The sequence below is a fragment of the Thunnus thynnus genome, chromosome 5, assembly GCF_963924715.1.
Source record: "Thunnus thynnus chromosome 5, fThuThy2.1, whole genome shotgun sequence".
NCBI lineage: Eukaryota > Metazoa > Chordata > Actinopteri > Scombriformes > Scombridae > Thunnus > Thunnus thynnus.
The window spans coordinates 22,294,473-22,310,627 of NC_089521.1; the positions used below are offsets into that span (position 1 = coordinate 22,294,473).

General features: G+C 39.9%; 1 protein-coding gene across 5 annotated transcripts in view; it reads left to right on the top strand.

Annotated features, from left to right (window-relative positions):
• The window catches only part of LOC137183242 (zinc finger protein aebp2-like), a 55,451-nt gene that overhangs the window by 29,055 nt on the left and 10,241 nt on the right, over positions 1-16,155 (top strand). For 2 of the 5 annotated variants that reach the window (XM_067590149.1, XM_067590150.1), the window contains exon 9: positions 13,532-13,657. The exons of 1 other annotated variant lie outside the window; for it this stretch is intronic. In XM_067590149.1, coding sequence (XP_067446250.1) covers positions 13,532-13,657 — 126 coding nt within the window. Of the gene's footprint in view, positions 1-254; positions 400-12,320; positions 12,469-13,531; positions 13,658-16,155 lie in introns of those variants that run through there. 2 more of the 5 variants (XM_067590151.1, XM_067590153.1) reach the window with 2 other exon arrangements.

Sequence of the window (16,155 nt, forward strand, 5' to 3'; positions counted from 1 at the left end):
TGCTTTCCCATCAGGCTGTGCAGCTGAACAATAGTAACAGCTTTTATTTATAGATGATAGTATTTCATCAGATCCACAGTGTGTCATCAGCGCTGGAAGAAAAACAGCAACAATGGGGAGTGGATGCTTGGATATGCTTGGAACATTGTGTATTTCCTATTTCTGCTCAGAATAATGTTCTGTGTTTGGATTTGTTGTGAGAAATTTGTTCATACAGTATATCATATCTCTTTTTTTTAATGTTTGTTTTCTAGTTCTGGTGGGAATAAGGGAGGATCCGGTGGGATTAGATTCTACAGAGAGATAAAACTGTACGACCTCCAGCTGGTGATCATCATACGACAAATAATCAGAAATATAAACATGAGCTAATTATGCTTCGCTTCCAGACAAGCATTAATTTATGTTTCTGACCTCTGTTTCTGATATTTATTTGTCCTTATTTATCTATAACTTAAGTTTTTCCATTTCCGTACTGTGTGAACTGAACTGATTATATGAGTTTATAACACAGAATAAACTGTTGTGTGAGAATATTAAGAGGGTAAACCGATTTCAGGAGCCTCTCCTGCTACATTCCTGATTCCTGGCCAGCATCAGCATATTTGATTCCAGACGGCACTTCACTTGTCTCAGGTTTGACGGGCTGATTCATGAGGGTCAAGGGCAGGGGATGGGATGATAGTGATTGCAACATGCTGTGCTGTGATGATAGATGCAGAAACAAATGGTCAGGGCTGTTTTCTGTGTTCTGAACTCAGGCCCTGGGGATCACCAATTAGTGAAGGCACATTAGCCATGCCCAGCATCATCTCTCCTTCTACCTCAAGTGAAATAGAATAAGTCTGTCTCAGTCCTTTAGGTATTATGCCATAACATATTTCCCATGCATATGTCTCTGGAGGATGGAAGTTGTGTGTGACTGAGGTCACCATATGGGAATAATGTCCCGCTTCTTGTCTTCCTTTTAACCAATTCCCTGCTGTCAGATTGCTTGAGATCATCCTCAATCTCACACAGAATGAAAACTACTTTCTCTATGACAAAGGGGACACATGAGAGAGATGGAGCAACACTGAGCATTTGTGCAAGATAATCAAAAGAAATTACTCTCAGGACATCAAGTTATACACTCATAATTGCCAGAAAAGGATGGCTTACACTCATCAGCATTATCTCCACATCATTGTTTTCTCCCTCATTGTAACAATAGGTATCAGCGGAGTAATTGGAACCTGCTGGTTGCGTTGAGTTTCCTTTTCTATCTGAACTGGACCCCCTTTTTCTCTGATGATTAAATACATTTGTCCTTGAAATGTGATTGGCCTGCTACCTCTCCTCTTGAGGCCTCCCACTTTCCAGGCTTCAATGATTTGTCAGAATTGCTGCCCAGCTTTCTGTGTGGTCTTTATCTCTCACCCTCTTTCCATCCCCTCCTCCCTTCATTATCTTCTTATGATATCAAGCATTAGGCTCTGACAGCTACGACTCCATTTCTCTATTTCCTTCTCACATTAGGCAATATCTTAGAGTAAGATGAAAATCCATCAGTCCCATATGGACTTGGCAGGCCTTCCAACAGGGAAAAAAAAGTATGATGTGCATGATTTAGTGGGTGTGTGTTGTTGCTCAGTCACTGTACGCCAGCGTGTTTCTTTGGATACACAAACGTGTGTGTGCACATGATGGAGAATGTTGACACATTGTTGTCATGTATACAATAAACAAAGCAAAGGATATGCTGCCAAGATGTTTTATTAGGCAATGTGATTGAGCACAGATAGTGATAGAGCTCTAATAGGAATCATTTATTTTAAGCTGGACAATAACTTGTCTTTTTCTAACAAGTGTAAAAAACATTTTCATATACTGAACTGTGCCTTTATAATGGCGCTGCAATACCAGAGACAACAGGTGCAATTTTTATTGATGTTACAGTCATATTTGCTGGCAGGAATCTAATAAAAGACCTGGAAACTGTACTGATAGCTCCCAATAAATTGAATTTAATAGATTAATGTTTCAATCTCACAGAGGTCAGTGTCAGGCTTTGTCAAGTAAACATCACAGCCACACTCATTGTGGTTGCAATTTGCATCTCAGTGGACAACATCTTAGGATAAAAATGTGCCTCTGTAAAATGGCCCCAATGGAAACAAATATTGTATTAAAAAAATATTGAATCTACTGCATCATAGATTCAATAAAATGGAAAAAGAAATCAATGATTGTAGAATGCACTACATAGAAAAGAAGAGAATTATAAGATATAATAATATACTAGTCACAAATAAATAAATGTAAACAGCAAGAAGACAATAACTACCTACTTTAAGGGTAAAAATAATAATAATAAAGAGATGTATCAACAGATGTTCACTGTGGGGAGAGACGGTCAAAATGTATTCATCTTAAATCAGCGAAGTAAAAACCAGATCCGTTAATCGCACTCTGCTTGTTACAGTCATATCTCGTGCAAATGAAACTGTTGAGCTGAGCTTGTTAGATCCGGCTGACTCGCAAGGTTAGTGTTTAGCTGCCTGCTCAGGTCAGATTACTTAATGCAGTGGTGACCAGTTTCTCTCCCTCACACACACACACACACACACACACACACAGGAGGAATGGGCATGTCACGCTACGGGCATGTCTGGCGTGGATGCTCCCTCTTTCATCTAAGGGCCAGCCCATCTCTCTGAATGGGCTCTCCAACGCCAGCTGCATTGCCTGATATGGAAATAACTAGTGACTGTAAAACTGCGTGTGTGTGTGTTTGTGTGTGTGTGTGTGTGCGTGGATGTGTCTTTTGAAACCTTCAAACTAGCCTAATCTACAAAAAATAAAGCCGTTCTTGTCTGTACAGCACTTTTAGAGGTGGGATCATTAAGCCCAAGACAAAGTGAGTGAGAGCAGCTTTGTTGCCAAGTAGTCTACATCTTTCCAAGAATGGCAGAGAAGGTTTTGTACTTGTCGGAATCAGCGGTGTTTGCACACAGGTAATAGGTAACCTGACCATTAGTCTGTGATCTTTTTTGCTAGAAGTGACCACTTGACAGCCGTATCCTCCAGATAACATCATGAGGGTCAGCTCTCCTTATATTTAAGACGTTTCCTTGAACATAACATCAAAAGATATCTAATCTTTGATGACAAAGCTGTAACTCATAAGCAGTATTTTACTACGCTTTTAGCTGACGCACGGCTGATACAAGCCCAACATGGAGCTTTTAACAGACTGTTTTGACTGTTAAAATGTTGCTTTTCCTTTCTTTCTGTTTTCCAGGACTGTATGTCATGTTTGTTAGTTGTTATTGGTCCCCCTTGTGTGGTAAATCACAGTTGGAGAAATAATGCTTTAGCATGCCGACAGAAAAATGGAGCCTTGTATAAATACCTGCGCAGGATTAATGTTGGCTATCTGTCAGTTTTGTTTTGGTCAGCGTGTTTTCATCCGAAGGGAGCAACTAATCAGGTTGCAGATTCCAGTTCAAAATATAAATATTGACATCGTATTTGCTCTTTTAATGGATCCCGATTTAGGACACTGCAAATGAAGACTTTATGGAAACATTAACATAACTCGGAACAGTTCCCAGGTTTACACTCTCACCGTCTTGTCATTGCTGTCCAGATTACCTAACCTTAACCTCACCATGAGATACATGACATCTGCACATAGCAGCGATAGCTAAAGGCATGATGACAAGCTGCCTCCTGCTCTCAGAGAGACTGAAGGAGGACATTGATGATAAGGGCTGAGCACAGAGCGCTGCGATGTGTCTTTGTGCTGCAGTTGGGGACGACACGTGGAGAGAGGGGCCTTTGCAGCCTCCTGCCTCTCAGGGCTCCTTTGGCCTGTGTATAATTGATGAGTGGAGTGAATAAGAGATGAGTTTGTGACTGTCAGCCAGCCTGATGGGGATGGACAGAGCTCAAGTTTGGCTCTCCTCATCTGGCTGATGATGACAATGATGGTGATGATGATGCCCGTGTTTCTTCCACAACTCTGTCCTGGACTCTGCCCCGGTTGTATATCACAGCTATTGTCACTATTCTACCTCTTCTGGATGGCAACATAAAGACAGAGGGACGTGCCAGAAAAGAAGAGGCAAGGAGGAGAGGAAGAGATGAGGGGGGAGGAGGGATGTTGTGTGGGGGGAGATGAAGAGCGCAAGAATGGAAGATAGATAAAAGGAGGGCAGAGGATAGGAGTGGGGGAGGGGACGGAAACAGCCAGAGAGTGGAGAAAAGCACTTAAAAGATGACATGCAGATCAGGTGTAGAAGAAGAGAGAAATATTCATTACAGTCAGAAAGTTTTTAAACGGTTAGAAAGGATGTATGGCAACATACAGCATCCATTCTGCCTGGTGCGATACATCAGCCAATAACCTTACTGAGCAAAAATATTCTCATCCACAGTATATTTCTTTATTTGTAATCATGCCGTTTTCAGTCTCCTCTCTCTGAGGAAATAGAGGCAGTTTTGGGTAGGAGACATGGAGGACTCAGATGTTCAGAGGTAGGTCTTCCCTCATCACAGTGAGGTCAACTACAGTCAGCAGGATTTGGTTTGCCATAAGCCTTTAAAATCCATGGTCTGATGGGATAGTTATTACGCTGGGAGATGAGCTTTCCCTGCATGTACAGATCATTGTTGTTCCACTACACCACGGGGGTCAAGACCTTTACTGTGCCTGTATGCTCTGACTGAGATTGATGTGAACACACACAGGTTAGGAGCGCAGAGAGGGAAAATGTCAATATATGCCCCTGTCATATAGGAGCCAGCATCTGGATATGAGATGGCAGGGTTACCCTTAAACAATGTGGTGCAGAAAAGGGAAGGTGGGCAAAAAGCTAAAAAGCATCTGACAGTTTTTACTGGGGAAAGAGTAAGAATGAGTGCTACATTTACACCAGTTTAAAGGATTCCTGCATCCTGCTTAAATAAAATGTTCAAAATATAACATTTTACGTCAGTTTTATTTTGGAATATTTGTAACACATCAATTTAAAATGCCCCAGAGGGAGCCTCAATGAATATCTGTTTTTATATTTAGAATATCTATTTTCACTCTTACATGCTGCCGCTGTGGAGTGTGTGATGGAATTATTTGGATATAAATGAGCGCAGAGGCAGGAGGTTTAAACAGTTAAACTCCTTTAACTCTGCTCTGTTGAAAACGTATCAAGCAGAGTTATAAGGTAATGATTGCGAGGGTAGTGCCGGCGATGGCGCGTGTTACTTTGGAAATGGGAGGACAGCAGCGTGCTGCTGCGGTGTGAATACATTACCAGGGTCGTCCCTGAATCATTTTCAATCTGTGTCCCCTTTTAATAACCATTCTGCCATTCTGAGACAACAATTTACATATCAATGTGTTCCTTCAGAGAGGGATTACCAACAGAAATTGGACTTGTTACAGATTTGATGGAAAGAAGCGTTCTACAAATGGCTCATAAAGGAATGCATTTTCTCCCTCCCTGACATGAATGCTGATGCTAAGTTGTCATTGTAGCGACCAGAGATAACTCAGCTATGTGCAAAGCTGCTACAGGGTAGTTTATGGATGATACTGTAATGGATGGAGGTGAATGATAATTGCCTTTCAGCAGATAATGATCTTCTATACTTTTCAGCGTATAAGTATTTACATATTTGAATATTTTCAAATACTACATCGTCATAGATGCTTGTTTACTGCATGATAAATGCACAAGTACGCAAATTGTTTACCAGCTATAATCTTGCAATTTCAAGGTCATGACTCATATTATCAATGCCAGATGGGCTGTAATGAAACTGAACAATGTCACAAATAATCAGGTGGTGATTTGGTTTTTGTATGCAGTAATCCACATTGTACACTGCATGTACTTCAGCTCCAGAATCTGGATTCAGGCCTGGCAAATTTTCAGTCAGTTTTTGGGTCATCACACCATCAGTCCGTGGAGCCATCAACCACTTAGTCATCTTCACAACTACTGGCAAGCAATGAAATTTTGTATGGATATCCATGTCTCCAGAGATTTATTCTTGATTATTTTTCATGAGGATCCTGAATATCCACTGATTTAATTTGCTTTGGGAATTCAAGATCTGATGTTCATATTGCCGTGATATTCACTCAGCACACTTGACAGTTTTCCATTTTGGACTCATCTCGAGCTTTCCTCTTCCCCTCAGGCCAAAATGTCAAATTTGCACTATATCTCGTAACCTACAGTAAGAAGCACATTGCCATTGGAGCACATTTATTCTCCCAACCTTTTTTGATAACCCCTTTTGATTTTTATGACTCCATTCCCTTTCCTCTCTATTTTCACCCTCACAAAAACGTCTAAAGTTTCATCTTAATAATTCACTGTCAAATAGACATTTCCCAAGTGATGCCATAGATATCTGATTTTTAAAGGAACGCTCCTCAAAAGATGTTTCTATTGCTCAAAGACCGCGATCTAAATGCATATGCCGTCCATAGATGTCAGTCTGCTCCATCCTTTGAAAATGAAATGGAGACATGCTATATCCATATGCTATCCATTGGTTTTTGGATAGCTATAGTGCTGCTATTGAGAAAGAAAGTCTGCGCTTTACGCAACCGCCGGGACCGGGTGACTGACATTTCTGCTAATGCCATCACATGAGCCGTGCCATTTCAATGAAGACATGGACAGATGCCACCCTGTGCTCACACCACTGTGACCACACAGGAAACTCCATGTCTCTCTGTGTTTTCAAGTGAAAGCCTGCAGAGGTAAATTCTTACAGCCATCTATGGAAGCACGCTGCCTCCTTAAACGTCATATGTTGAATTCTTCAAATGATCAATGAGCACAGGTGGCAGCACGGAGGAAATGCAGGCGAGTGCAGTACATGCTAAGACATCGCGTGGCCGCACAAAAACATCCCATTGTTTATATAATGCATTTTCCAGCTTCAAATGAATCTCAGACATGGCAAGTTGCGTGTCTGAATGTCATTTACAGCTAAAATTTTGCAATGTGTTGACCTCAGACGAATCCCATTCGTTAACAATACATGGTCCACTTTTATAGCCCTCCCTGTAGTCTTAGGGAAGTAGAAGCTTCCAGAGCTCAAGGACTCTCTCTGCTCTCTGATAGACTGTACTCTCCCTCCTCTACTTTGTGTCTTTTGGGGGAAGGTGTTAGCTGGATATGAAGCAGGCAAGTAGGCAAGCAGTGTAGCAAGAGGAGCTGAGAGTTTCAGCTGAGTCCAGCGTTTTTCTGTCCGCTCCCTGATGGCTCCCAGATGTTTTTTAAAGCAGCCACACTCTCTGCATTTGCTCTCTTTCTATCTTTTCCCCCTCTGTGAGTCTCTCTATCTCTTCTTTCACATATTCGGCCCCTCTCTCTGTCTGTCCTTCCAATTTTCCCTCCCTTCAGGGATCACACCCTTCCCAAAAGTGCTCACTTCACCTTGTCTGATCGTAATCACCCCTCCTCAAATAAACAGTCGTTCTCCACACTTGTTCTCTTTATTTCTCTTTTGCGTCTCTCTTTTTCCCTCTTGTCTCTCTTTTCTCGGCTTCTGGCTTCACCATCAAATGTATTGCCCATGCAAAATGCATGCGATTCTAATGCACTCTACCACCAGTAAGATTCCTCCTGCTGCTCATTCACAAACAATCCAAAACATGGAGGACAATGGCTTCACACATTGCATTTGAGTACTGAAATGCATTTGGATAAATAGCAGATGCGCTTGACCTATGAGTGATGAAAGTCTCCTCATGCATGAGAATGTGTTTGTGTGAAAATGTAAAAGAAAGAAATACAGAGAGGAAGATAAAAAGTTTAACTGAAGTTCTGTGAATGAAAACAACAGTCTTAATGGACTGTCAGGCTCCATTCACCATGCACTATAGTGTATACAGCCTTAAAGGAATGCACCAGTTTTTTAAATGACCCATTAATTAGATTAGTGGGTCATTAAAGGCTCTTGAACATCATATTAATCATTTAAAAAGTATAGGCAACCGGTTTTATCTCAAAACTAAGAGGATGGAAACTTATACCAGCAGGTGAAAAGACGGGTAAAAAAAACCCCTGTCAGGTGAGTATTAAATCAAAAGGCTACATCTGCTTTGAGAAAAGGTTTCCTAAGTTGTCCTAAAATACAACTTATCCTGTTTGAGGACCTTTCATACAACAAGACTTGAAAGTTGTGTTCCACCCATAGACTGTAAAAAAAAAAGAAAAGGATGTGCTCACCGTGACATCACCCATTGGTTTGTGGACTGCCGTTTTGAAGCCTTGAGTTTAGCATTTTGACCGTCACCATCTTGGACTTGACCTTCGCCATCTTGGATTTTTGGAGCCAGAAGTGACTATATTTGGACAAGAGGGTGGAGCTGACCCTAATGCTAGCTGCTACCTTGGTTAGCACAGTGCATTTACAGTCAATGGTTAACTGTGATAATGCTAATGCTAATTTTCACTAGCGAAAAACAGGCGTAAAACCATTGAAACTAAAGGTATTTACCGGAAAAACTGACCAGCTGAGGGTGCTTAGTACAACCAAATGCTGGACAAGACTTTTTTCGACGACCAAAATGTTACAGTTAACCTTCATGAACTGAAAATGCACTGTGAAGTAGTGGCAGCTACGGCTATACTCGGGTTACGCCATGGTTACATGCTTTAACGTCCATTTTACCTTAAATCAGACTATAATTTACAGAATGATTTATTGATGAAGACTTGAAACTAGCGATTGAGACCATAAACTAATTAGGAAACTGTTTACTGAGGTAATAAATCCAGTAAGAAGTAGGGTCATTTTCTCATAGACTTGCATACAATCAGACTTCTTTTTGCCCTCTGATGGCCATTAGAGAGAATGCAGGTTTAAGGCTCTTCCACATCGGCTTTACTTATCAGACTGGGTGCTACACGTTTGGTTCCACTGCAAGAACAGATGCATTTCAGTGGCAGAAAAAACAGAAAGTTGTGTATTTGCCTTTTCAAATACATTTTATACAATTATAACTACATCTTTTATACTGTATTTATTTTAATGCTCAAAACTGTCTATTAATTTATTGTACAGCAGTTGTTGAAAACATCTGATTTATTGATCCTTTTTTGTTGCTTGTGTTGCATTAGCATGCCCCTTTTGTACTGTATGTTTTTTGATGTTTGCAGTGTTTCTGAATGTAAAGCTCATTCCCCATAATTGTGCTTTTGTATGTTTTTAGATATTTTCTGTGTTCCTGAATTTAAACCATATTTCCCTAGATCTTTATGCTTATCCTCATAAAGCTTGATTGTTCACAAGGGCCACTGTAACAGCGCTGTGTAAGTCCTAAAAGCTAAATGGTGGCTAGGCTCCGGCATGTGAAATTTAATGATGCATCCCACACTTTGGAATTACTGACAGCTCCAGGGGGAATAACAATGTCTTTTTAATTGTTGATATATCACGCTCAACATGTCAGAAACTACGTATTGGATTTGAACAAAATTTAAAGGACTTATTTGTGTGATCGTTTAATTTGGGCATTTTCAAAATATTCCCCTAACCTGACTTTAGGGGGATATTTTGCTGTCTGTACATCCTGCACAACATCTTTGATGCCAATTAATGTCACCTCTTCTTCCCATGCTCCTGCCACAAATAAGTACAAGGTAATATATTTTCTGCTCATTGGTGCACTACACCTCCACATCATTAATGGGCACATAATCTTTGGTGTTGACACAACAGTAGATTTATATGAGAGACATATGTGACAGACTGCTATTCTACACTGTGTGACTGGAGTTCTTCCTCTCTCTCTATACAGGTTTCACATGAGTGTTCAGCGACAGATAGACACTGGAGTTGACTGTAAACACTGTGATCTGTTTTGATGACGCACAACCCAGTGCAAGCTCATTGATATGGAGAGGGAACTAATGGCACTATCTTCCTCATCAGTAAACCCATTCCTGTGATGTTGACCCAGTGAACTCCAGACTCTACCACATATTTAAACATGTGTTTGTAGATGTGCATAAATGGAGCAAAGCCGAAAAGTTCACTTTGCTACTTACTCAACTCACTGCAACAAATGTCAAACACACCCTCTGCAATAAGGCAGACTACTTAAAGGAATAGTTCGACATTTTGGATAATACATTTGTTCCCTCTCTTGCTAAAAGTTAGATGAGAAGATTGATACCATTCCCCCTTTATGAATGCAGTATCAATCTTCTCATCTAGCCCTTGGCAATCAAATAAGTGTATTTCCTAAAAGTCTGTTTTTAGGACTGTTTCTTTAAATTCTCAATGCCCTGGTAATTCCTTTGCTCCCCATCTTCTTCTATTCATGTAGTATTTACATTTATAAACAAGATTGCTTATTACCAGTCTGATCATAGTGTGTCAGTACAGCTATTTGGAGGAATAATCTTGTTTTTTGCAGCACGTCCTGCTGTTGGCATTCTTGCAACTCTGTCTGCCGGTTGTTCTTACTTTATATCATCTGTCGGCCTAAAACATGCCTTTCTACTTTAAGAAGTTTGGTTGGGATCATGACTTCTGCCTTACTTCAACAGCTTATTTATCTAATACTTGTGTTAATGTGCATTTGTAAGTGATCAAGGGATTGGTGCAGTTAGGGTTTATGTGCTTGGCAATATGGCTGTCGATGCTGCTGGCTGTTTTTTGTTCTCTCACAAATCTGTGTCTGGGCAAAGTACTAACTTCTGTGGCTGCTAATTTTAATTTCTGAGCTCCTGTTCTATGGTTTACGCTGCTGCTGCTGCTGCTGCACTCACCCACACTTACCAACATGAGCTTATATCATCTGCTTAATATGTAACACGTCATAGTAGAAGGCTGCCTGCCCTAAGCCATAATTTTTGTGTACGTTAGTAATTATCTGCTACATGTCATACTTTGCTGCTGCATATCAAATGGATTGGTGGGTTTAGATCTGTTTATCTCATGTCACTGCATATTATATTCACAGCAATGGTTGGAAGTGTTTTGTTGAGTAATGGCCACACAATGTTATGGTGCCCTCACATAGAAGGTGAGCCTAGTGGATGCTTGCTGCACAGTTTGCAATTGTGCAATTGTGTTAGTTTATTCGCAAAGTTTATATACACAAACATTATAAGAGTGGCTCATGGCATGAACAATTATAATTTTTTTCTTTCATTTAATTTATATTTCACATACATTTTTTGATCCTCGCCTGCCACAACCATAAAAGTGTGTTTTCCTCACTGTAACGTAATGAAAAACAGATTATGTTTGTGGTTGTGGTGATACTGGAGTTTTGAGCAATGTGATGGGGAAGAGATCCACTGGGAGAAAATTTCCTCTTCAAAAGAGACGGGCATGAATGTAATTATCACACAACAGTGTCTATAATTAGCAGGAGTACAAGCTGGTGCACTTTAGCACAATGACAAACCTTGCTCCAAATTCTTTGAATCATATTGCTCTTTCTTCTTGTAAAAATGTTCATTATTATATGATGAACTGTTGACCTGACTCTTCCTGCAGTCATCTCACTCTATTTCTTCGTCAGATGACCCCCTTGTTGTTCTCTTCCTTCCTTTCTTCTTTGTTTCTGCTTCATTTCCATTCTTCAAAAAGAATGTGTACCCTGCAGTTTTTTTTTCCTGCCCTCTCTCCCACTGATTACTGCTTACTGTAAAGACTCTTTTCCATTATATCTCTCCTCCATCCCCTCTCCTCCCTTTGTCCCTCCCTATTCTTATTAAAAACTCTCCCACTTTAGTCACCCTGGCCCAGGTCCCACTCGCCTCCACTAAATAATCTGAGGCATCCTCCAGGCTCTTCAACTCCTCTCTGTCCTCCTTCCCTCCCTTGCACCACTCCCTGTCCTCCCTCTCTCCTTCCTGCTCTCTCTCCCTGGTTCTGCATGTAAGGAGTGACGCACAGCCCTGCTGTCAGGGAGAGATAGCAGACCTGACTCTGGCTGTGACGTCATCAGGTTATCTCCAAGCTGTTCTTCTGCACAGCTCAGACCTGCCACACACACACACACACACACACACACACACGCACACACACGCAGACACTTGCAGGCGCTTGTAGTATTTGACTGCACATAAGCACAACCATCAAGATTATGATGCTGCTGCTTGTACAGTATGAGACAAATGCACACCCAATCAGTCACGTTTCATACCTCCAAAATCTCAAACCAATTTATCAGTGCACATGTCTTAGTGCCGCACTCCTGCGGGCCAGTCATGCTCAGTCTAAATCCCTTACACATCTACTGTGTATACAATTATTAACATGCAAGATTTTTCCTTTTCCCATGTCTGCAGCTGCAGTGTTCCTTGGACTTCTATTTGAACAACCAGATGAGATATACTGCAAAATGCATAAATGATGACCTCTCCTACTTCATATGGCAACATTTTCAAATAATTGGAAAATTGAATGGAATCTTAATAATAAAACATATGTTCTTTTTTTTCTTTCCTGTCTTTTTAGAGCTTTATCCATGTATCCTTATGTTTTATATGATCATTATTCTAATAATAATAATAGCTTTATTTTTTATACCACTTTTAAAAAACAAAGTTACAAAGTGCTTTACAGTAAAACAAGTAATAAAACCAAAGCAAGACTTAATAATAAGACTTTGTAAATGATACAATTTGATAAAATGACAAATTACCATAAATTGGGATAAAGTCATATGATAAAAAAACAAGTTTTAAGTTTAAGTTTTAAGGAGGGATTCCCTATTTTATTGTCAATGCTAAGATGAGTTGTAAATACCCAACCTGCCGCTGAAACATGGAATAAATATAATCAATCAGAAACATACAACAACCAGAGAAATGAAGGACCATGAATGAGTGGGTGTTACGTTTCATTGTCAACAAAAATTACTGATGTACATCTGTAAAATGTGAAAATTGTGATAAATACCCTTTACAGTTCCCTCCAGCCCAAGATGACATATTTAACCATAAAAATAATTGACTATTAATTTTCTGTTCATCTAAATCAATTAATCAACTCATCATTTCAGCTCTAAAAAGAGAATAAGGCAGAAAAAAGAATATTCAATATATAGAATAGAATGTAGAATAGAATATAGATATAGAATAGAATATAGAATAGAATATAGATATAGAATAGAATATAGAATAGAATATAGATATAGAATAGAATATAGAATATAAAAAGTGAAGACCTGCTCTAAAGACAGATAATGGAAAAGTATCCCAGCTGTCTAACCATTATTGGGGTTAATTTGGAACCAGTAAGCTCCATTGCTGCACCATCTCCTCCAATAATAAGAGGAGAGGTCTGCTGTGCTGTGCTGTGCTGTGTTTTCACAGGTGGGCAGTGGACCCAGACTATCCATGATGGATGGATAGGGAGGTACCAACCCCTGGACAGCTGTTTCATCAAAACTCTCAGCTTGTAATTAGGTTCTCTGTGTACTGGATATTTGAATGAGCATATAAATTCATAATTGTTCTGTGTGGTTCGTGTTTATATTTCCTTCTTTGTTTCTCAGTGGCTGTGAAAAAGGTGAAAGTGGGTCAAAATCTGTTTATTCATTCCATGTCATCATTTGGGATGCAGTCCCTTATGTCCTGTCCAGTTTGAACCCTTCCTCATATGGCTTGCCTCTAATACAAAGGTAAGCTTTGTTCTTGTTCTTTGTTAATGTGACAGCATTTATCCCTGTGGTGCTGTCAAAAGTACGCCAGCTCCGCAGAGAACTCTGCAGGAACAGAAAGCATTTTCTTTTTTTTCTTTTTTTTTCAAATAAAATTTTCAACGCCTGATTTCACATTTGCAGTCAGTCTTAGAGTAAACCGCAACAAAGTCCCAAACCGATTGGAACCTTTACTCACAAAGCAAAAAAAGGAAAAACAGAGCCACTCTCTCAATATTCCTTTGAAGTGGAAAGTCAGGCAATGGAGAAGTTCAGTGGGTTTGGGTGGGATTCACATGAATAAAATTGGATGGCCCGCTTTTTTCCATTTCATTGAATTCAAATCAGGACATGACGCCAACTCTTAGATGTGTCGCAGAATTTGGCATGGCCAGCTATGGCAGAGACAGCTGTATCCAGCAGCCCACACCTCCTTCAGAACTAGAAAACTCAACCACCCACATCGTCCCTGCATTTTGATCATCCTGTTCTTTGTTATAATTTATGGATCCTTTCCTTTCATCAGATTCATATTATTTTCTGATTTCTTTGAGAAGAATAAAGAATGTTCCAGATTTCATATTGTTCTCATATTGCGTACAATTGCTCTCAGGATACATCTTGCTTTTATAGAGTTCAGCACTTGGCTGAACTGATTCATAGTCTTATCATAATTAGGACTGCCAGACACAGGCAGATGTTTGGAGTGGTGTCTGGGTGTGGCCAATGACAATATCTGAGGGCAATAGAAACAGCAGGATAGGCTTCCCCAAAGAAATGACGCAGAGTATGAGAGCAGAGCTGCCGAGTGCTGGGATGGATGGCGTTTTCCCTTGTGTTCACCAGCTTACATCAGCCAATCATGATGCAACATGGCAAAGGAGAACAGGCTCACAGTAGACATTGCAATGTTGCAGAATAGTACTTTGAACATGAACTTTGTGTGAGAGTATGATGTGACATTTGCAGCTTAACAGGCGAACTCGGATCAGTTTTCTTTTTAAGCTGGGGCATAGAGCACATAGTACTGTGACCATTTGATCACAATCTCTGCCTGTTCACTCACTGAATCTGAGCTCTGTGGAGGAGGGATGGAATTACACTTCTGTGAATTTAGAAATGCTGGAACCAGATAAAATACAAAGGAGATCAAATGTGCTCAATAAAGAGGTGTGTTATACATTCGAATAAGTGGAGAACCACTCATATCTAATCAGTTTAGTCAGATGTCTGTCAACTGAAATTGAAAGTTTTTCAGTTGACAGAACTTTAGGTGTGGACCCTGCGATTATCACTAACAGTATAAAAAGTTGTGGTTTTATGGTGGAGGGGAGACATAATCCCCCTGTAAAACCATAACTTTTTGTTTTTACCCTTTGATTTTTGTACAGATCAAACAAACCGTAGAGGTGCTGGTATTCAAGCTAACTGTTTCCCCCTCTTTCGAGTCTCTATGCTAAGCTAAGCTAACCGGCTGCTGGCTGCAGCTTCATATTTGGTGCACAGAGTGGTATCAATCTTCTCATCTAACTCTCATCAAGAAAGTGAATAATCTTATATCCTAAAATGTTGAACTATTTCTCTAAAGTTAGAGCAAGTTTAAGTATATTGTTCTCAAAGGTCTGTTAAGTTGAATATGCAATAGTAGTTTTACAAAATGGTCCACTCAACTCAAGGTCCACTTACTAGCTTCTTCTTTCAGTTTGGAAAAAAAGTTTTTAAATATGTGACAACAATATCTCAACTGACAATATCTTAAAATTTTTGACATTTAGGTTCCTTAAATTATTATTATTTTTCTAAATTGCAGCCAGGATATGTTAAAAAAAAAAAATTACTTAAAGGGGACCTATAATGCTTTTCCTTATTTTTAGTCATGTATATATTATGTTACAGTGTCGGATGTTCGTATTAAACGTGGCCAAAGTGTCAAATAATTAGGTAAACGTACGTAGAAGTAATCCCTGTAAGCAAAAAGCACTGGCTTCAGACTGCTCTGAACACTCGGTTTCCAGCGCTCCGCTCCACTAACATTATGGCATTTTTCCATTGTTTTGGGTGTAGTCACGCCGAGCCATGACCCGAGTCGAGCTGGCACGCTGTGAGTCTTTTTCCATTACACAGCACGGCAAAGTAAAATAAGTTGTTTACCTGTTGGAGGTGTGCTGGTCATCTGCAGCTCTTCATCAAACGTTAACTTCACTGTGGCTGTTTCTGTTTGTACTATTCGTCCCTGCATTATTTCCAACTGATCCACTGAACAAATAGCTCCAAATATCTCAATATGTTGTTGTTTCAACTGGTTTTTAGTGCCGCTAACAAAGCTTCACTAATTCAGTGAGGAAGTCGTTTAATTTCCTGTAAATTCTTCACAAAAAAGTCTCCTGTTATTTAGTAATTTAAAAGCTTTTAATTTGATGCAATAAAGCAGAAAATGTTGGGTTTGCATTGGTGGTAACTTAACACGACTCTGATACGGC